The 23,448-nt window shown below is 39.9% G+C and overlaps 1 protein-coding gene across 3 annotated transcripts in view; it reads left to right on the forward strand.

The window, feature by feature from the left end:
- Positions 1 to 5,874: 5,874 nt before the first annotated feature.
- pex5la (peroxisomal biogenesis factor 5-like a) overlaps positions 5,875 to 23,448 on the forward strand; it is an 85,788-nt gene continuing 68,214 nt past the window's right edge. For all 3 annotated transcript variants that reach the window (XM_058072419.2, XM_058072420.2, XM_058072421.2), the window contains exon 1: positions 5,875 to 6,194. In XM_058072419.2, the coding sequence (XP_057928402.2) occupies positions 6,174 to 6,194 (21 nt within the window). In that variant the 5' untranslated portion in view covers positions 5,875 to 6,173. The remainder of the gene's footprint in view (positions 6,195 to 23,448) is intronic.

Consider the following 23,448-nt stretch of genomic DNA (forward strand, 5'->3'; position numbering starts at 1 on the left):
TACTAATTGGAGTATACTAAGTGGAGTATACTAATTGGAGTATACTAATTGGAGTATACTAAGTGGAGTATACTAATTGGAGTATACTAAGTGGAGTATACTAATTGGAGTATACTAATTGGAGTATACTAATTGGAGTATACTAAGTGGAGTATACTAAGTGGAGTATACTAATTGGAGTATACTAATTGGAGTATACTAATTGGAGTATACTAAGTGGAGTATACTAAGTGGAGTATACTAAGTGGAGTATACTAATTGGAGTATACTAAGTGGAGTATACTAAGTGGAGTATACTAATTGGAGTATACTAATTGGAGTATACTAAGTGGAGTATACTAAGTGGAGTATACTAATTGGAGTATACTAATTGGAGTATACTAAGTGGAGTATACTAAGTGGAGTATACTAAGTGGAGTATACTAATTGGAGTATACTAAGTGGAGTATACTAATTGGAGTATACTAAGTGGAGTATACTAATTGGAGTATACTAAGTGGAGTATACTAATTGGAGTATACTAAGTGGAGTATACTAATTGGAGTATACTAAGTGGAGTATACTAATTGGAGTATACTAATTGGAGTATACTAAGTGGAGTATACTAATTGGAGTATACTAAGTGGAGTATACTGATTGGAGTATACTAAGTGGAGTATACTAATTGGAGTATACTAAGTGGAGTATACTAATTGGAGTATACTAAGTGGAGTATACTAAGTGGAGTATACTAAGTGGAGTATACTAAGTGGAGTATACTAAGTGGAGTATACTGATTGGAGTATACTAAGTGGAGTATACTAATTGGAGTATACTAAGTGGAGTATACTAATTGGAGTATACTAAGTGGAGTATACTAAGTGGAGTATACTAAGTGGAGTATACTAAGTGGAGTATACTAAGTGGAGTATACTGATTGGAGTATACTAAGTGGAGTATACTAATTGGAGTATACTAAGTGGAGTATACTAATTGGAGTATACTAATCGGAGTATACTAAGTGGAGTATACTAAGTGGAGTATACTAATTGGAGTATACTAATTGGAGTATACTAAGCGGCTAATTTATTTTATAAACGACTTGACCAAAACAGACATTACAGACATTAGCCTCTGGCCCCAAGACAGCTGGGATAGGCTCCAGCGCCACCCGCGACCCAGGTGAGGATAAGCGGTAGAAAATGAATGAATGAATGAACTTAGGAGTTTCTTTATTTTTCTCAAGCTGCTGCGCCTCTCCCCGCAGTCCGAAAGGCTAACTTGAAGATGTGTCACCAAACCCGTTTGCATCAGAACAGCTCGTAACGTCTGCGCCGTGGGTAAAAAGTGATTTGCCACGTGCATGGAACAATCTATGTGACATATTTCTATCCATATCAATCAAAGCGTGTGAATATGAATGTAAAATATGATGAAGTGTGTCAGGTGAACTGTATTGTAGAATGGTCCCCGTATGTCATCCCCCCCCCCCCCCCCCCCCCAGGAGCTCCTGTGGAGACGCTGCCGTAAAGGGGGAGGATATCTAATTAGCTTCTTTGTAAAAGTCGGCTAATTATCCAGCAGCGCACGCAAGCTAAGCTAACCCGCCTCTGGCCACGCCCCCTCCATCTGGATGCCAACGCAGTTCATCTCAGCATTTCCTCACCTTTCCTATGAACATGCCGCCTGCCAATCAAACGAGAGAGTCAATGACAGGCAGAGAGAGAGAGAGAGTGGGGGGGGGGGGGATCAAATGAGGGATGACTCATCGTTTTCCATACTCATTGGTATGACGTTCCTGTTCCTGGACGCTGGAGAAGGGTGAAGGGTTAGACGCATTCAAATGGTCATCTGGTTCGTTCCGACCATCAAGTCCATCACACACACGCACACACACACACACACACACACACATCCCAACTCACATTGACATATGCAGTTCAAGCAGGGCTGTTTTTTTTACATTGTTTAAATATAACTTAAGGGAAATATTCATCCTATTTTTATTTTATTTTATTTTATTTTATTTTATTTTATTTTATTTTATTTTATTTTATTTTATTTTATTTTATTTTATTTTATTTTATTTTATTTTATTTTATTGTATTTTATTTTATTTTATTTTTAGGGTTAAGGTTAGGGTTATGGTTAGAGTTAGGGTTTTATTTTTATTCATTTATTCATTTATTCATTTATTCATTTATTCATTTATTCATTTATTCATTTATTTTTATTTTTATTTTTATTTTTATTTTTATTTTTATTTTTATTTTTATTTTTATTTTTATTTTTATTTTTATTTTTATTTTTATTTTTATTTTTATTTTTAAAGGAAATAGCCTCTTTAAATACGTAGCTCATCTCGCTGTTCCGCCGTCTTCATTACGCCGCTTGTCTGTGCACGGATTGGGATTCATAATTTATGGATCTCAAATATTCCCTCAGATGTGTACACAGAAATGCGGTTCATCTCCACTGCAAACATTCGCTCGTGATGCTGACTGAAGAACGCCGGAGAACGTGGAGAAACGTCCGATTCATCGAATGCCCAAGTATTCGGCTGTTTTCCCGTCTAGGCAGTCTTTCACGCGCTCACATGTTTGCCTGACCCTGGACTACATGTCCGGTATTACGGCACTGGGCGGGGCCATCAGAAACATCATAAACATCATAAACATCATAAACATCATAAACATCTGAGAAGCATCGTCCAAGTGATTGCATGCTAACATTTTCCATTGAGAATAGCAGTTCAATTAAAAGCTGCTAACTTTAATTCAAATCTTCAAGGGTTTTTTACTCTTTGTATTGACTTGTGGACTCCTAGAACTTCCAGAATCTGCACTCATTCCACATGTATTAGCTTGGATTTGTGTTTACCGCCAAAAAAAATCTTAAATTACATTGGAAAGCAGGAAGTGAACAAATGTAAGAGTTACTGATTGTAAAAGTACCAGATGGAGGGGTAAGATTTAATAAGCTTTGTTTCTTCCTACTCCTTTTGGACATGTGGAATTTTAAAATTAAAATTAAAATTAAAATTAAAATTAAAATTAAAATTAAAATTAAAATTAAAATTAAAATTAAAATTAAAATTAAAATTAAAATTAAAATTAAAATTAAAATTAATTAAAATATTGTCCATAAAGGCTAGGAAGAAAATCAGTGATGAAGGGCATATTCTTGGTTATTTTCCATATGAGTGATGGTCCACGACTTCCATCTCCAGACAGCAGTTATCCTGTCACCGACTGACACTGTACTTTATTCTACACATCAAATATTGATGAAACGGTACGACGCCCCGAGAATGGACGCCAGGACATCACATTGTGACACTTTTAATTATAGCCGCGCGATGCTTTTGATGAATCGCTCTCGTCGTTTGGTCTTAGATCAAAGATCAAGCTCCTCCCAAGGAGACAGTTTTATTCACATCATGTGACCATTTCCCGTTTTTCATAATGGTACAACTTTCAAAAATGATGTATTCATCCATTTATTTTCTATTTTCAGCTTATCCTCATTAGCCTATCCCAGTTGACTTTGAGAGAAAATAACATTATTTTTTATTTAATATAATATTATTTATTTAATATATTTAATATTATTATTTCATATATATTTAATATAATAATATATATTTTTCCTCATAATATTATGAATTATTCTCCTAAAATTGTGACTTTTTTCATGTTGGAATACAACTTTGTTCTTTTAATAGCTTCACTTCAGCCAAATAAAATCATAGCTAATTTTTGTTTATTTAACTTGTACATTCTTGTACATTTTTCCCTCCAAATTATGGCTTTATTCCTATCATATTGACTTTATTCTCATAACATTATAACTTTTTACCCAACCTAATTTTCCAAACATTACAACTTTATTTGTAGTTTTTGTTGTTTTTCATAATATTATTACTTTTAAAATGTAATCTATTTTTGTGCTAGTAAAATGACATTATTTTTCCACATAATATTCCCACTTTATTCTTGGAAAATTATAACTTTTTGTCATTAGATGACAACTTTTTTTTCTTAATATTTGGACTTTATTCTTGTAAAAATGACATGTTCATTCATGTGTTTTGCATGCGTGCATGCGTGGGTTTTCTCCGGGTGCTTCGCTAACAATGCTAACAATGCTAACAATGTGCCGTTCCAACAGGAAGTGAGGTGTGTGTTTGGTAGTGTTGGATAGAACGATTCCAAATGTTCATTTCGAACTGGTCACTTTGTCAGAAGGACACGTGACGTTATCACGTGTGACGTTATCATTAATGGGCCGCCATCTTCCTCTATTTCTGTCCTCTTAACGACGCTTTAATCCATTCATCACTTTCACTTCTCTACTAAATGGAATATCTTATCTTCCTCCATTTATCTCACAAATTCTATTTCAGCCATGTCCACCTGCCGCTTAAGTGGGAGGGAGGGGGGGCCGTGTCATGAATACACAAAGTCCAAATCCTCCTCAACGTTGATCGAGGCTCTCGTGTCTAATCATCACACATTTATCCTAATTATCAACAATGCTCATCCGTAGTGCCACTTGATGAGCGCCACATCGTTAAGCTCTGTTAGCATAGTTCTGTGTTGTTGATCTTTTTTGACTTCCTGTATTTCCTGTCTATTGTGGCATGAATGCAACATTACTGACACCTAGTGGCCGGCGTAGAACACAACATATCATATCAACCCTTTTCAATGTGTCTTCTGTATGCTCGATATTTCTATTTCACTTCACGTTTACGTACATTTATGTATTTATTCATTCACCTATATGCCATCATTCTGTAAACGTATTTCAAAGAAAAATTGCAGTGAAATGCAATATGTTTAATATTTCATATGAAATGATGATTAATTGTATCATATAATATATATACAATATAACATTTAATATCCTATATATCTATGCATGCTACTAATATCTAATATTAATAGCTAATACAATAATAAAATAAAATATTAAATTATTATTAATTATGTATGTATCATATAGCATATACAATAATTTCATATGTACTATACATATGTATATTACTATTATCTAATATTAATAGCCAATAAAATACTAATAATATAAAATATGAAAGTATTATTTATGTATGTATCATATAATATATACAATAATTTAATATATCTATGCATATTACTAATATCTAATATTAATAGCTAATAAAATAATAACATAAAATATTAAATAATTAATTATGTATTTATCATATCATATATACAATAATTTAATATCAAATATAGTTATGCATATTACTAATGTCTAATATTAATAGCGAATAAAATAATAAAATAAAATATTAAATTAAATTATTATTATGTATGTATCATATAATATATACAATAATTTAATATATAATATTTAAACAAACTAATTAGAATTAAAAAAAAAAATATATATATATATATGATATAATATTGAAAAATATTTATAAAATGCTGGGCTGGTCCCTTGTTGCTAGGTAGAATATAAATCCTGGTTCTCAGGCATGGAAAAATACATAACTATACTTTATTGTAGATATGTAGATATAGTACAGCCTTCACATTTCAGCAAGCATATCTTGTCAAAGGACAATACTAAAAAAATCAATAAAATAATCAATAAAATCCAATAAAATAACAAATATTTATAGAGTAAAGTAAAAATATGATGTAAAAAAAAAGCAGGAAGTATTCGATGTGTCCTGAGGACCAGAGGCTGGTGCTGAACTAGGCCACCAGGGGGCAGACTTCCAGGGACCACAGCCGCCCAACAAGGAAGAGGAGCCGCGACGGAGGAGCACACTCCACTCCAGCCCAGCACCATCCACATGATGAAGAGGAGGAGGAAGAAGACACCGGGACTTGTTTTTGTCCCGTTCGACTCCCGTTGAGAGAGAGAGAGAGGAGAAGAGAGAGAGAGAGGAGAAGAGAGAGGGAGAGAGAGAGAGAGAGAGAGAGCGACGATGACCGAAGTGCGTTCCTTCCTTACCTGAGCGATGCCGGCATTGCCGCTCGTCGTTCGGGACAAGAACAAGTGTTCGATTCCGCACCTGAGCAGAGGACGGCAGCGCTTCACCCGCCTCTTCATCATCAACTCCTCACCGGCTTCTCCTCCATGTCAGCACTTTCTCCTTCGGCCTGACAAGTCCGGAACAAGTCCAAGTCCAAGTCCGCCCGCCGAGCCTCAATATGTACCAGGGCCACTTACAGGTAAGGGACGCTTAGAAGAACACGTTTCATGTTGTGTCGGATGTCGAGGTGGACGATGATGATCATTTCCGCCAATTCACGCAATGCCTGGAAATATGAATACATGTATTGATATGTATTTCATGTATTTATACACGTAAATACTTGGATCATGTAAACAGCCCCGCCACAAGGGAGTCACACTTCATTATTTCCCTTCCATGCATGCTGCTGCCCTTGTGACGTCACCACAATTTGACGTCATTTTTGTCTTGTTTTGTGTAACTGAATAGACAACGTGTGTTACATCACCAGTGCACGAGCCAAACTGGGGTCACACTCCCCAAAATACGGATAAAATATCCCAGAAGGAATCAAACACGATACAAATAAATGGAAAAAGACGAGTGCGGCTTAGAGATTCCATTTTTGGGGGTCAGGATCCGTGTCTGGTTTGGAGCATCTCAGTGGGAAGTTTTATGTTCTCCAGAGGTTGGAGCATCCGCCTATCATATCATCCATCCGTCCATACGAGACTGATGAAATTGATATTTATACCTCTGCTTTTTGCTGACTTGTTATTTTGTTATTTTGCTTTAAAAGTCTGTGGCTGGGGTGGGGGCATCTATTTGTGGCAGCGGTACTTTGGGGCCGTGGGGTTGCAACATTAAGACAATCATCACATTTGCATTCAAACTGAGGAAAAAGAAGAAATATCTTTTTGGTGTTATTTTTTTCAATGTCACAAACAAGACAGAGCCCACATCTCTACTGGATTTGTCACTTATCGTTATTTGGGAAAAGTACCTAGACGGGTCTGAATACTTGCTCAAAGTCATAAACAAAGTAGGATTCCTCATTTAGAAATAGAATATTTTAGTAGTTAGAGCATAGAAAACCTGTTTATGCCCTTCCAAATACACCTTTTAACATTATTAGAGACCTCCAGACATGAAATAACACCCCTATAACTGCCTTTACACTCCTATCACCCACGGTTGTAGACGTAATAATACAAAATATGACATCTAAGACATAGGAAACCTGTTCACCATCTTCTAAATATGCATTTTAAAGTTACTAGAGCCCTTTAGCCATGAAATAGCACCCCTACAACTGCCTTTACACTCCTATTACCCAATGTTGTAGACATAATCATCGTAAATATGACATCTATGACATATAAAACCGGTTTACCACCTTCTAAATATGCATTTTAACATTATTAGAGCCCACTAGACATGAAATAACACCCCTATAACTGCCTTTACACTCCTGTCACCCAATGTTGTAGACATAATAATACAAAATATGACATCTAAGACATAGAAAACCTGTTTACCACCTTCTAAATATACTTTTAACATCATTAGAGCCCACTAGACAATAAATAACACCCCTATAGTCACGTTTGTACGCCTATTACCCAATATAGTACACATCATAATACATACAAAACCTGTTTACCACCTTCTAGATACAAGTTTGAACATTATTAGAGCCCTCTAGACATGAAATAACACCCCTATAGTCACGTTTATAAGCCTATTACCCGATATACTAAACATCATAATGCATAGAAAACCTGTTTACCACCTTCTAAATACGTGTTTTAACATTATTAGAGCCCTCTAGACAATAAATAACACCCCTATGGTCACCTTTATATGCCTATTACCCAATATAGTAGACATCATAATACATACAAAACCTATTTACCACCTTCTAAATACAGATTTTACATTATTAGAGCCCATTAGACAATAAATAACACCCCTATGGTCACCTTTATATGCCTATTACCCAATATAGTAGACATCATAATACATACAAAACCTATTTACCACCTTCTAAATACAAGTTTTAACATTATTAGAGCCCATTAGACAATAAATAACACCCCTATGGTCACGTTTATAAGCCTATTACCCAATATAGTAAACATCATAATGCATAGAAAACCTGTTTACCACCTTCTAAATACAAGTTTTAACATTGTTAGAGTCCTATAGGCATGAAATAACACCCCTATAGTCACACATATAAGCCTATTATCCAATATAGTAAACATCATAATACATACAAAACCTGTTTACCACCTTCTAAATACAAGTTTTAACATTATTAGAGTCCTCTAGGCATGAAATAACACCCCTATAGTCACACTTATAAGCCTATTATCCAATATAGTAAACATCATAATACATACAAAACCTGTTTACCACCTTCTAAATACGCGTTTTAACATTATTAGAGCCCATCAGTCAATAAATAACACCCCTACAACTGCACTCCAGGGTGTACCGCACCTCTCACCCACAAGTCACCTGGGATAGGGTCCAGTTCCCCGGAAGCGGCTTGTGTGAACGGACGTAAGACCCCGTGTTGTAAGGACATGGTGTCGCCAGGTTGGGAAAGATACTGGGTCTGTCAGACACATGATTGCGTAATAATGCTAACGCCGGAGTCAGTATGCAACAGCATTATAGAGCAAACTTGAATATTTCATGACGTATTACTCAAGCATGCAGTATTCATTGAAAATGCATGAAAAGCCAGTGGTCTGATTTTGCAGCGTTATTTATCACGGCCCACTGAAGCGGCTCTGTGAGGGACGGGGTGCAACACATGGATAGATAGATCTTTATCATCCATCGTTATACCAGCTTTCAGGCCCATTTGAGACGTTTCCGGCCCAGACATCATCATACCACGACAACACCGACCATCACCGTCATCATAGGAGGTGACGCCTGGAAGAACAATCCCTACTTGACTTATTGGTCGGGTCTCCGTGGGGTGCAGTACCAGGCTGCAGCCACCAGAGGTGCTGTTCATTGAGTCGCAACTACAATCTTATAGAACAATATCTGCTGAAATACAAATAGTATATTAAATGTAATAAATATAGAAAAAGTTAAATCTAATGTTCAGTATTCAGTGCAATCATGCTGCATTCACGGTAGTCTCTCTGTAGCCGGGTTAGCACCATTAGCGCTTCCGTCTCACGATCCCCATGACAACAGATGCTAAGCATGATTGTCTTTATGCAGTAACCTTTATACCGTCTTTTTTGCTGTTCACTCCCGCTATTTAGCCTATCCTCCTTCATATCTTCGTATAGCTCTCCTATGGCTCGGCATAGCGCAGAGGTGCTCAAAGCTAACAAGATGAACACCCATAGCTGCATACTTGCTAAAGGGGTCGGTATGGCCCCCAAAACCAATAATAAAGTAATAAATAAAGCGCTATTCGACACTAAAAACGCTGCTGAAGATACACTGAAGTCACAGTAGTCTCTCTGTAGCCGGGTTAGCGCCATTAGCGCTTCCATGTCACGTTCCCCATGACGACAGATGGTAAACATGGTTGCTACATGTAGCCTCTCCTCCTTTGTATCTCTGCGTGGATCTCTGATCGCTCCATGTAGCAAAGCCCAAAGCTAACAACAGCTACCAACAACAGATATAAACATGGTTGCTTTGTACCTTTATACCGTCTTTTTTGCTGTTTACTCCAAAACCAATAATAAAGTAATAAATAAAGCGCTATTCAACGCTAAAAACCCTGCAGAAGATACACTGAAGTCACAGTAGTCTCTCTGTAGCCGGGTTAGCGCCATTAGCGCTTCCATGTCACGTTCCCCATGATGACAGACGGTAAACATGGTTGCTACAGTCCTTATACAGTAACCTTTATACCGTCTTTTTTGCGGTTCACTATAGCTATGTAGCCTCTCCTCCTTTGTATCTTTGTGTGGATCTCCAATCGCGCCGCGTAGCGAATGGGTGCTCAAAGCTAACAACAGCTCCCGACAACAGATGGTAAACATGGTTGCTACAGTCTTTATCCAGTAACCTTTATACCGTCTTTTTTGCTGTTTCCTCCAAAACCAATAATAAAGTAATAAATAAAGCTCTATTCAACCGTAAAAACCCTGCAGAATCATCTTGAAACGTGAGACGTTTGCACCAAATCCAGTCTGTATGGTTTATATCATGCTAAAATTGCTGCTACCAAAATGCCGTTTTTCAATGTTGACTTTTGTTGAATGTTTACTTCCTTGTAAAAAGACTGATAATGATATTTTGAAAATGTGCAGCAGTCCAATAAAAAAGCGGCCGTGTGCAGCACACCGCAGGGAGGTTGGCGGACGCTCATATTTATTGTCTCCATCTTCTACTTCCAAATATCTTCACACGCATAAATACGCTGAGCTAACATGGTGATCCAAAACCACGTTTGCCGTGTTCCCGTGTTCCCGTGACTCGGCACAAGATGATACACGATCAGGTGGCTCACATGTCCAGGCAGACGGGACTTGGGTTTCGGCAACGATGCAAAAATGGACTCATCAAGCCTTGGCAGGCGACCCAGACGACTTGATAAGAAAAGCAACGCCAGACTGGAGTCTTGGGTTTCTCCTTCCCAAACAGGACATGGAAGTGTGGCGGGATCATTTTACTGCACTCCGTCTGACAAAGACCACATCAGCCAACGTCCAGCACCCAAACACCCCCCCCCACACATATTTTTTACAGTAAATGAAATCACGGGAGTGGTTCTATTACAAGAACAAAATAGATGTTGGATTAATGGCAGAGATACTCCAAGGCCTTGGCTTGTTTACTCTGTTAAGCTCAGCATGATTACATCATTTGATTACCATAATGCAACCCCCCCACACCCCCCAGGGAAGATCTCTGCAGAGTTTATCGCTGATCAGAAGTAGTCCGTTTCGTAGGAACAGATCCTCTCACATGTTCATTGATACCAGCTTATTTCTTCATGAAGCTTGAAAATCTTGAACAAACAATTTTGACAACTTTCTTTCCTTTTCTTTTACGCACTTCCCCCAGAAGACCATGTTTTACGCTTGGGGAAACTTAATTCCAATTCCACTTTCCTTTTCTTTTATGCACTTTCCCCAGAAGAGTCCATTTTACGCTTTTGGAAACTGAATTCCAATTCCACTTTCCTTTTCTTTTACTCACTTTCCCCAGATGAACCCATTTTACTGTGGAAATTTAACTCCAATTCCACTTTTCTTTTACACACTTCCTCCAGAAGAGCATGTTTTACGCTTGGGGAAACTTAATTCCAATTCCACTTTCCTTTTCTTTTATGCACCCTCTCCACAAGAGTCCGTTTTACTTTAGAAACTTAATTCCAATTCCACTTTCCTTTTCTTTTACACACTTCCCCTAGAAGAAACCATTTTACGCTTGGGGAAACTTAATTCCAATTCCACTTTCCTTTTCTTTTACACACTTCCCCTAGAAGAAACCATTTTACGCTTGGGGAAACTTAATTCCAATTCCACTTTCCTTTTCTTTTATGCACTTTCCCCACAAGAGCTCGTTTTACGCTTTTGGAAACTGAATTCCAATTCTACTTTCCTTTTCTTTTGCGCACTTCTCCAGAAGAGCCCGTTTTACTTGGGAAACTTAATTCCAATTCCACTTTCCTTTTCTGTTACGCACTTCCCACCGGAAGAGCCTGCTTCTGCTTGGGACACTTCATTTAACTTTCCTTTTCTTTTACGCACTGCCCCATAAGTGGCAATGGTCATTACAATACAACAATAAAGCTCGTGGTGACCCAATAGTTTTGTGCAACAACAGTGGACGGATTGTTTTTCTTTCCAGGCAGGCACCTAACCCTAACCCTAGCCCTAACCCTAACCCTAACCCTAACCCTAGCCCTAACCTAACCTAACCTAACCCTAACCCTAACCCTACCCTAACCTAACCCTACCCTACCCTACCCTACCCTAACCCTAACCCTACCCTAACCTAACCCTACCCTAACCTAACCTAACCTAACCCTAACCCTAACCCTACCCTAACCTAACCCTACCCTACCCTACCCTACCCTACCCTAACCTAACCCTAACCCTAACCCTAACCATCCAACATTCAAATAAATGATTTGCATCTTCCACTGAGCTTCCATTCAGGACTGGAAGACCCTGACTCAAGACCCTGATTCAAGAATGGAAGACCCTTCACTGACGTTCTCCTGCCATCCATCTGTGACATGGCGGAACTGCTATTTTTACTTTTACTCCTCGATACAATGAAGCATGGTCTTGATTAAAAGCGAGTTAATAGCCCTGAATAGTTGAGGAGCCCGAATAATGAGAGGAATAAGGTGCCCCCCCGACCGGAACGAAAGCGCCCAAGATAGTGAACGCTCTCCGAGATGGCGAGAGAGGGCGAGAGAGGGCAGGAAGTTAAACATTTTCATTCGTGGGAGGTAATGAAGCTGAGAAATGATGCTTTCAGAACCCTGGTGCGTTTAAGGCCCGACCGGCCTGAGATGGGATGCGTGGTGCCTTGGTTTGGACTTGATGGGTTATATCAGGATCAGAAAGGCCCTCCAAGAACTGTCCTTCTGAGACCTCCGATGAAGACCGGCAGGAAGACCATTGGAAGTTTCTATGAAGCCAGAAAAAAAGCCCACATATAAAAAGTAATATGACAGGCGTTTATAAAGAATTATCCCGACTCAGCATTCCTTACTATTATTAAACCTCCTTTCAGCTCTTTTTTCTCACAACGTTTGACTTTGAATTAATAGACGTGTCAAATCTGACATTATAATGAATTTAAAGTAGACAAGGTACGGAAATAACCAGCAAATGTGGAAAACCATCTCAAAGCATTGTCATATAGAGGATCTTTGACTAGCAGTTCTTTATAATGGGTCCTTCTTATACTATGGTATGCCTGGAAACCAGGAACCGACCCGTGCCCAAGTGGGTCCTTTAGAGCAGCGCTCCCCAACTTTTCTCCACCCACGGACTGGTTCGTGTTCCCACAAATCTCTGGCGGAACCAACAAATATGCTCATTAGCACTCAATAAGGTCATGAAATCTTCCCCTGACGCGTTCCCATATTGTATCAGCATTTCACACCGAAAATAAGGTGAAAGAAAAAAGGTCAAAATACAACATAGTACTTAGTCCATCTGATATCATCTGATATCAAAATTAGCATACGGACAATGGCGCCTTAAAGGAACACACCTGCTTCTGGTTCTGGTTCTACCATATCTTACTTATTGTGTGGAAATATGGGCTAATAACTAGAAAAGCAATCTTCACTGGCTAAATGGACTGCAAAAAAGGCCAGTAAGGATAATTCATAATGCCGCCTACAGAGAACATACTAACTCCTTATTTCTAAAATGACAAATACTTCAACTTGCTGATATAGTTCATCTTCAAACAGCTAAAATAATGCATAAGGCTAAAAATAAGCAATTAGCTAAAAATGTCATCCAATACTTCTCTACAAGAGAGGAGAAATATGATCTCAGGGAAGAAGTACATTTGAAACACTTCTATGCTAGGACTACGTTATGCTAGCCATAGCATTTCAGTATGTGGAATCAAACTATGGAATGGATTGAGTAAGGGAATCAAACAATGCACAACGATGAGCCAATTCAAGAAACAATACAAGCAAAAATAAAAATAAAAATAAAAATAAAAATAAAAATAAAAATAAAAATAAAAATAAAAATAAAAATAAAAATAAAAATAAAAATAAAAATAAAAATAAAAATAAAAATAAAAATAAAAAAATAAAAATAAATTATGAAAGCAGGAAGTGAACAAATGTAAGAGTTAGTGATTGTAAAAGTACCAGATGGAGGGGTAGGATTTAATAAGCTTTGCTTCTTCCTACTCCTTTTGGACATGTGGAACTGGGAACTGATTATGGGATGCACTCAATTGGAATCTGATGCATGTTCAAATGAAATTAAACCATTAGCATTAGCATTAGCATTAGCATTAGCATTAGCATTAGCATTAGCATTACCATTACCATTACCATTACCATTACCATTACCATTACAAGCAACAAACAAAATATACATGCGATCAGAGTACCTGAAAGCTTCCCACATCCTGGGCCCAAAGACCGGTGCCGAGTCCCGGCCCGGTGGTTGGAGACCCCTGCTTGTCATATAGAATGCTGAATATACGTTTTTTCTAAAGACGTGTGTTGACCTGGTGAAGTAAATATCATACATCATAGAGAGACGTATGGTCTGGTTCATGGTCATACATCAGTTCCACCCTTAGATGCCGACTGTGTTAACGCAGCAGCCCCGCAAAGTCCCCTGAGCTACTGTACAAAGACACATCCCCCCCCCCCCTCACAAAAGTAGGACGAGCCTCAGCATCTTTGTTAGCGTGAGCGCGGGGCCGTGGAAGAATAGGTAGCCCATCCATCTCTACCAAGCCGTTCATAACACACTCCTTCTCCACCTGGGAATTCATTTGCTCCACAAAGCAGGACTCGCCGTGTTGGACTTGAGGCAGCAGGTATTTGGTCCTCAGAGGGAAGGGTGCGCTCCTGCGCTGACGACAGCGCTTGGTTGATAAATATGTGCTTGGTGTGGCAGATGTGAACACCATCTTTGTGGACTGGACTGAACTGGACCCTACTTGGGGAATTTCTGTTTGGGGAAGTTTGGGATGACTTGGAAATGTTTTAGTCCGGTCTGAGATCTGGCTTTTCCTTGGCAGTCCTGCTATGAAGTCCAGCATCCTGAAGTGGCCGCTTCACTGTTGATACTGACACTGGTGTTTGACGCCTACTATTTAGTGCAGCTGCCAGGTGACCACCTGTCTTAAACTACACACTCTCACAAATTTGTCTGCAGGATTTTTCTGTCCTTGTTAGACCCAGTTTGTGCTATTGCTAAGGATTTTTTTTTTCTTTCATGATTACAGTCACCCCTGGTTTAATTAATTGGTTACAGACCTGCCAGCGATAAATTAATTTCCACGATATAGGATTCCAAGTCAATACATGGAATATTTTTGTAGTTGGAGCACGGAAAATCTGTTTATGACTTTGTAAATACGAGGGATTTATGTTGCCCATTTTGATACCAATCATCCATGAGTGAAATTGACCGATTCCAACACCGATCATATGGAATAATTCTTCTTTGTTTCTTTGTTTCTTCTTGCACAGTTGTGCAGCGTTTTTCTTTCCTTGTTAGACCCAGTTTGTGCTGCTCTCTGAAGGGAGTAGTTACCAGCATGGTAAGAGATTTTAGTTTTAGTTGAGATTTTTAGATGGAAATTGAAATCGGTCGATACCGACACCGATCATATGGAATAATTCTTGTTTGTTTCTTCGGCTTTTTCCTGATTACGGAGTCGCCACGGCGCATCTTTTTTTGATCTGCATACTAAGCCCTTTAAATTCAAATTTTTAAAATTGATTTATAATATTACTACTTTAATTATGATAATACTATTGGCCCGGGCGGGGAAAAGTCAGGACAAAGGGAGTGCAATGTGATTTTTGCTAGCAAGCAAGTGAGCTAGCAAGCTAACCAGTTAACCTGAAATGTATTTCTTCTAAACTAAGGCTTTCATATGGAGTGGGGAAGAAACAAAAAGTAAGAAGCCAAAAACATCACCACTTCCACACCTAATGGGAGGAGAACCTTTTTCACTCTGCATCCATGGCTGGCTACATGGAGCCAAAGGTGCGGTGATATAATGTGGCATTACTGCCACCTAGTGAATACCACAATACTTCATTTGACTTGTATTTTTATGTTGACTAATAATAGACCATAATAGACCATAATAGACCATCATAGACCATAATAGACCATAATAGACCATAATAGACCATAATAGACCATAGTCTACCACCCAAACAGCCATCATTTATTCATTTATTCAACTTGTATTTCATATTGCAGTTTTTGTCCTGGTAAAAGAAGTATACACAGTTTGAGGGGGGGGGGGTGCTGCCAATATTGGTATCAATAATCCAAAAGATCTGGACAATATCACTATGGTATGAATAATGAAGATCTGGACAATATCGCGACACGGGTTATTGGTAAAACCCAAAAAGCCAATCTGGAGCATCTGTGAATCCAATATTTATTGTTTGTGAGACAGTTGCCATTTCGGAAGGTGAGAGTGTTGACCTTGCCGGCTGTCCTTTACGATGACCTGCAGTGATGGAGGTTCGAGGACGGACGGCTGTGAGATTCGGTGTTGACATTTATGGCCGCTGGATGAATCCTATCCTCGTCTCATGACAACATTTGTGTAGGATAATTCATTCATTCCATTGCTAAGAGGGACAGAGTGAGGAAGACAATGTGGCCTCCAACTCCTACAACACATTAGTTTAGTATTTGAATGGGACTACTGTTAGTAGGAATAATATCCATATCCATATCCATATCCATATGCTAGTGCTGTGATCTGAGCTATATTCATTACACTTATGATCTTAAACCTGAACTTTACATGGCTAAGACGTCCATTTTGTGTGTTTGTGAAAGGATGGATAGATGTTCCTTCCACACGTGTATGTGAATGGAAAAACAGACTGATGCTTACAGTGTGTGGGAATGAATGGGCGGACCTTTTTCATGTGTGTACATGAATGGAAAAACAGGCTAATATTTATTTTTGTGGGAATAGATGGACAGATGTTTGTTTCATACATTAATGTGAATGGAAAAACAGACTGATGTTTACATTGTGTGGTAATGGATGGACAGATGCTTGTTCCACGTGTGTATGTGAATGGAAAAACAGACTGATGCTTACTTAGTCTGTGGGAATGAATGGGCAGACGTTTTTCATGTGTGTATGTGAATGGAAAAACAGGCTAATATTTACAGTGTCCGGTAATGGATGGACAGATGCTAGTTCCACGCGTGTATGTGAATGGAAAAACAGACTGATGCTTACTTCCAGTTTGTGGGAATGAACGGGCAGACCTTTCTCATGTGTGTATGTGAATTGAAAAACAGGCTAATATTTACAGTGTGCGGTGATGGATGGACATATGCTTGTTCCACGTGTGTATGTGAATGGAAAAACAGACTGATGCTTCCAGTCTGTGGGAATGAATGGGCAGACCTTTTTCATGTGTGTATGTGAATGGAAAAACAGGCTAATATTTACAGTGTGTGGTAATGGATGGACAGATGCTTATTCCATGTGTGTATGTGAATGGAAAAACAGACTGATGCTTACTTACAGTCTGTGGGAATGAACGGGCAGACGTTTTTGATGTGTGTATGTGAATGGAAAAACAGGCTAATATTTACAGTGTGCGGTGATGGATGGACAGATGCTTATTCCACGCGTGTATGTGAATGGAAAAGCAGGCTGATGTTTGCAGTGTGTGTGAATGGATGTACAGGTTTTTGCACCTTGAGTATCTGAATGACAAACTGAGTGAATGGACAAACAGCTGTTTGTGTTATGTATGTATTATGGACATATATTTGTGTTATGGATGTAGTGTATGTGAATGGACATACAGACGTTTGTATTGTGTGTGTGAATGGAATGCCATTGTGAGGAGAGGAGGTTGGATTTACATCCTAGAATTGATATTCTGCCGACTAAACAAAAACACTTGCTAAAGCTCATACATTACGTGCGGCTAAGCATGCATGTTGTTTATCCCCTGGGGGGGTTGGGGTGGCGGTGGGGGAGGATGGGGGGGGGGGGTAGCGTGGAATTTGCAGTGAAGGAAACTGAAGCAGCTTTCCGTATCAAAAATCCCGGTCTTAAAAGAGCACCTTTGTCCTGACGGTTTTGCTGAGGGAATCTGCTTAGCGCCTCAAGCCAGAGATGTTCATCTTTTCATATGTTGGCTCCTGACATGGCACCTCCAGGTTTGAACCCGCGGCCTTTGTCCAACGCAAGAGACCCGTCCTTCCGAGCGGGTGTTCTAGTCAGACAGATGTAAGGACCACGCTAGCACGCTAGTCGTGGCGCCAATTAGCTTGTGGCTAAACTAGTCGTGGCACCAATTAGCTTGTGGCTAAACTAGTTGTGGCGCCAATTAGCTTGTGGCTAAACTAGTTGTGGCGCCAATTAGCTTGTGGCTAAACTAGTCGTGGCGCCAATTAGCTTGTGGCTAAACTAGTCGTGGCGCCAATTAGCTTGTGGCTAAACTAGTTGTGGCACCAATTAGCTTGTGGCTAAACTAGTTGTGGCACCAATTAGCTTGTGGCTAAACTAGTTGTGGGGCCAATTAGCTTGTGGCTAAACTAGTTGTGGCACCAATTAGCTTGTGGCTAAACTAGTCGTGGCGCCAATTAGCTTGTGGCTAAACTAGTTGTGGCGCCAATTAGCTTGTGGCTAAACTAGTTGTGGCGCCAATTAGCTTGTGGCTAAACTAGTTGTGGCGCCAATTAGCTTGTGGCTAAACTAGTTGTGGCGCCAATTAGCTTGTGGCTAAACTAGTCGTGGCGCCAATTAGCTTGTGGCTAAACTAGTCGTGGGGCCAATTAGCTTGTGGCTAAACTAGTCGTGGCGCCAATTAGCTTGTGGCTAAACTAGTCGTGGCGCCAATTAGCTTGTGGCTAAACTAGTTGTGGCGCCAATTAGCTTGTGGCTAAACTAGTTGTGGCGCCAATTAGCTTGTGGCTAAACTAGTCGTGGCGCCAATTAGCTTGTGGCTAAACTAGTCGTGGCGCCAATTAGCTTGTGGCTAAACTAGTCGTGGCGCCAATTAGCTTGTGGCTAAACTAGTTGTGGCGCCAATTAGCTTGTGGCTAAACTAGTCGTGGCGCCAATTAGCTTGTGGCTAAACTTCCCATGTTCTGAAATATAAATGACAATTGGCGACCGCTTGGTGGGCGTTCCCACGCCTAGCATAACACAATAACGCTAAGTCAAGGCAGCGGGTTACCGTGGCTGGCAAAGGCAGACTTAGAGCAGCTGTTCCAATCAGGGCTGTTCCAGCTGTCAGTCACACCTCCCCGGGGGGGCGTGGGAGAGTTGGGCAGGAGGCGCACGGCGAGAGGCGAATGGCTGCCGTAGCAAGAACGCCACGGATGGATGATTACGCTCGTCAGCTGATTTCTACGGAAAAAGAAGGTGCTGGTGGAATGGGAAGCATCCATCAGCAAATCAATAATCTCCGTGTAGCATTGTGGGTAAATCCACGTAACATGTGACATTCCCATTTCCCCGAACGTCCAATCCACATGGCGTCTGCTGACTTAGCACATATGGAATTCTTCCTCCAATATTCATTTTTATAAAATTGTACATTTTCAGTGCGGCACAATGGTCGAGTGGTTAGCATGCAGACCTCACAGCTAGGAGACCAGGGTTCAATTCCACTCTCGGCCATCTCTGTGTGGAGTTTGCATGTTCTCCCCGTGCATGCGTGGCTTTTCTCCAGGTACTCCGGTTTCCTCCCACATTCCAAAAACATTCCAGGTTAATCAATAAGAAAGTTGGAACTTTTTAAAAGCACAAATGGAAAAACAGCAAAAAAAAAAACAATTGAGAATAAAATATGAAGGAAAAAAGTTGTATTGTAATGGAAAAAAGGTTACAATATTACGAGAATAACATCATATTAAATAAATAATACAATTTAGAGTTGAAATAGCAAAAAAATGTGATAATATCATAAATCAAAATAATATGAGAGACAAAACACGAGTTGCAAAAAAGAAATTTCAAATAATACTCTGGAAATTAATTCAAAATATCGTGGAACCATAGTCATAATATTACGAGGAAAAAATGCATGAATATTATTTAATAAGATTTAAAAAAAAAACAAATAAAAATAATTGGCCACTCCAAATTGTCCATAGGTATGAATGTGAGTGTGAATGGTTGTTTGTCTATATGTGCCCTGGGATTGGCTGGCCACCAGTCCAGGGTGGACCCCGCCTCTCTCTCGCCCCAAGACAGCTGGGATAGGCTCCAGCACCCCCCGCGACCCTCGTGAGGATAAGCGGTAGAAAATGAACGAATGCATGAATGCATGGATGAATGAATGAATGCATGAATGAATGAATGAATGCATGAATGAATGCATGAATGAATGAATGAATGCATGCATGAATGAATGCATGAATGAATGAATGCATGCATGAATGAATGAATGAATGAATGAATGAATGCATGAATGCATGAATGCATGAATGAATGCATGAATGAATGAATGCATGAATGAATGAATGCATGAATGAATGAATGAATGCATGAATGCATGAATGCATGAATGAATGAATGAATGAATGAATGTTTTCACAGCACCCAGAGCGTTCCACAATGAAGCAAAGCCATACCCTGGTGGTGGTAAACTACATCTGTAGTTACAGCTGCCCTGCGGTCGTCTGATGGAAACATGGCTGCCAAATCCTGCCTCTCAGCCACCACTGAACATTGGTTCACATTTGTACACCAGCGTGGTGATGACGTGATGGAGGACAACCAGAATCCGGAATGGATGTTTGGGTGTCTCGCCATAAAGTTCTGGAATGGTTTGTTCCCTTTGACTAGAACTGAATTGAATAGAACGCAGAAGCTTTCTTGCATTAGTCTGGGCATCTTTCATGGGGTTTGCTGGCGTGCATCAGTCGGCAGGTGACGGCAGGTGATGGCAGGTAGCGTACGCTTAATGAACTCCCTGGCAGAAGTTGAGGGCTGGGCTGTGTTAGGGGGGATGGGGGAGGGGGGGCCGGGGGTGTGCAGATGGTACGTATGCCGAGTTCAAGGGTACACCGGCTGAGCGGTGGAAAAAAGGCAGGCACTTTTCTCAAGCAGGATGCCGTCGCCCGCCTGGAGCCGACCCACAGGTTGTGAACCCGACTCTCCCAGTCTCCCAGTCTCCCAGTGCGGGTTCACTAAATATTTGCCATCACGTTTTTTCCCAAATGCGGAACCCGAGTACGTGCGTGTATCTGGATGCATCTGGATGCATCTGGATGCCCATAAGCACGCGGGCAGGGTTGTTATGTTGACACAAGCAGAAGTCATGAGAAAAGACACAGACATGCGAGTCATATTTACCAGTATTTACCAATATTTACCAGTATTTACCAGTATTTACCAATATTTACCAGTATTTACCAGTATTTACCAGTATTTACCAGTATTTACCAGTATTTACCAGTATTTACCAATATTTACCAGTATTTACCAGTATTTACCAGTATTTACCAATATTTACCAGTATTTACCAGTATTTACCAGTATTTACCAGTATTTACCAGTATTTACCAGTATTAGAGCCATGCGGGGTCAAAGGTGGCGCTACCCTGGCTTCCCTATTTTATGCTGAACAATATGGCACGTTGAGGTATAGGAGCCTTATGGAAGCTGTGTGCTGCATATAGCACAACACTGTTATTTATTTATTAGCCAATTAGCAAATCCTGCTAGGCAACTATGGGCAACAATGTGGGCGGGTCTTTCGTCTATTAGGACTTTATTCTCCTAATATTTTCTGCGCTCCAGTATGTTTAAGACCACCGACGGTAAGAAAAATCTATCATATCTTCACTTTTTTGCTCCACTCAGCAGGCTTCGCTACACGTCCTAAAACAGCCTGGAGCTTGATCAGTCACACGGGAGCTGTGAGTGTGTTTTTCTTAGCCAATAAGCTAACCTAGCATGATGTTGCTGTTAAAATGTGAGTTAGCACTGTAGCATCTCCTTCATGTTATGTTGTTGTATATGCTGTATATTAATAATCGACCGATACATCCATATATCGGGACTATATTTGCCTTCTTTACTTGAATCGGTATCGGCTGATACGCGCATGGGTTCGCCGATGTATTTTTTCGCCGCATGATTTACAGACAGGCATCCAACTTGGCATTCATGTTTCCTATTTCAAAGCAGATACTGCAAAAAAGGTCAGTAAGGATAATTCATAATGCCGCCTACAGAGAACATACTATATTGACACTTACTATGGTACCCATTATGGCATTGGATGCTCATATCACCCAGTACTTTGGTACGGGACAACAAAATAATAATAAAATAAAATAATTAATAAAATAAAGTAAAAAAAAAAACTTAAATTATATTAGGAAAGCAGGAAGTGAACAAATGTAACAGTTAGTGATTGTAAAAGTACCAGATGGAGGGGTAGGATTTAATAAGCTTTGCTTCTTCCTACTCCTTTTGGACATGCGGAACTGGGAACTGATTATGGGATGCACTCAATTGGAATCTGATGCATGTTCAAATGAAATAAAACCATTACCATTACCATTACTGTATATACTGTAGACTGTAGTCTATACCATACTATAGTACATGGCGTTTTATGGTGCAATTAGCCCACATTGCTGCATTTTGCTAAATGATGCAGTACGGGTGCGGTAAGGAGAGCAAATCCCGCCAACGGGACGTGAGCAGGACGCCGTTGTTTGGGCGCCAGGTGGACGACATGTGACATAAAAGACATAAAAGACGTAAAAGACATAAAAGACACAGGAAGCAGGGACAATTGATGTGTCTCATTGTTTAAAAGGTGGACAAGGCAAACATTGGTCCATTGTAGCGTCCAATTGATTCCTGGGGGGCGTCATCCATCAATGACAGCAGTAATGAGTGTGTACACCACGCGGTCGCTATCGCACCAGCGGGGCTCGTGTATCATTTGCTTGCAAGTCTTCTTCATATAACAAAGATAGCAGAGTTTGATGCTATTTTTGGCCAGCCTTTTATCAAGTCCACGTCTGTGTGGGGGAGGCTTCGTGTTTGAGAAGGTCCTAAAATGAAATATGCCGTGATGGGACAGACCAAGCTTGGTTCTTCTCACTTGTACTGATGCAATGTGACTAGAGATGCTTCCATGGAAGCATGGATGAAGCGGTCATGGCGGTCTCGCTAGGAATAGTGGTTGGATTTTTAACCTGGGGAAACTCATGTTTTCACGTTTTTATTTGTGATTATTGTCTTTTCTTGTTTATGGTGGTTATGGTGGTATTCATACATGGAATATTTTCATAGAAACGCTGTTTATCACTTTTTTATATGTTTTTTTCATCATTTTTCAGACTCTTTACATTATAATGCACAGGCTTCCCGATCACTGCTAATGTATAGCATTAGCTATAGCATTATTCCTAACCAAAATGGCAAAAATGGCTTGAAAACACATTGATTCTAATATGGGTGACTTTTGGCCCACTTATGGAAGAGTTTAGGGTCCAGTCACTCGTGCATCGAAGGGTTAAAGAAGCTCTCAGACGATCTCTTGTGGGGTGTTTGCCACGATATACTCTGTACAATATTCATAGAAAAGGACTAGTACTAGGACTAGTTGTCACGAGCAGGCTTGCGAGCTTAGCGATGCGACCCCAGGATGCAGGGAGCAGGACCAGAAACGGAGGTACAAGGAATTGAATGGCGTTTAAGCAACGTAGACAGCAACTACAGGCAAACCCAACACAAAGACAATGACGCCACAAAGGAAAGAGCACACA

The sequence above is a fragment of the Doryrhamphus excisus genome, linkage group LG4 (genome assembly GCF_037039965.1).
Source record: "Doryrhamphus excisus strain RoL-2023G ecotype Guam linkage group LG4, RoL_Dexc_Guam_v1.1, whole genome shotgun sequence".
Lineage (NCBI taxonomy): Eukaryota > Metazoa > Chordata > Actinopteri > Syngnathiformes > Syngnathidae > Doryrhamphus > Doryrhamphus excisus.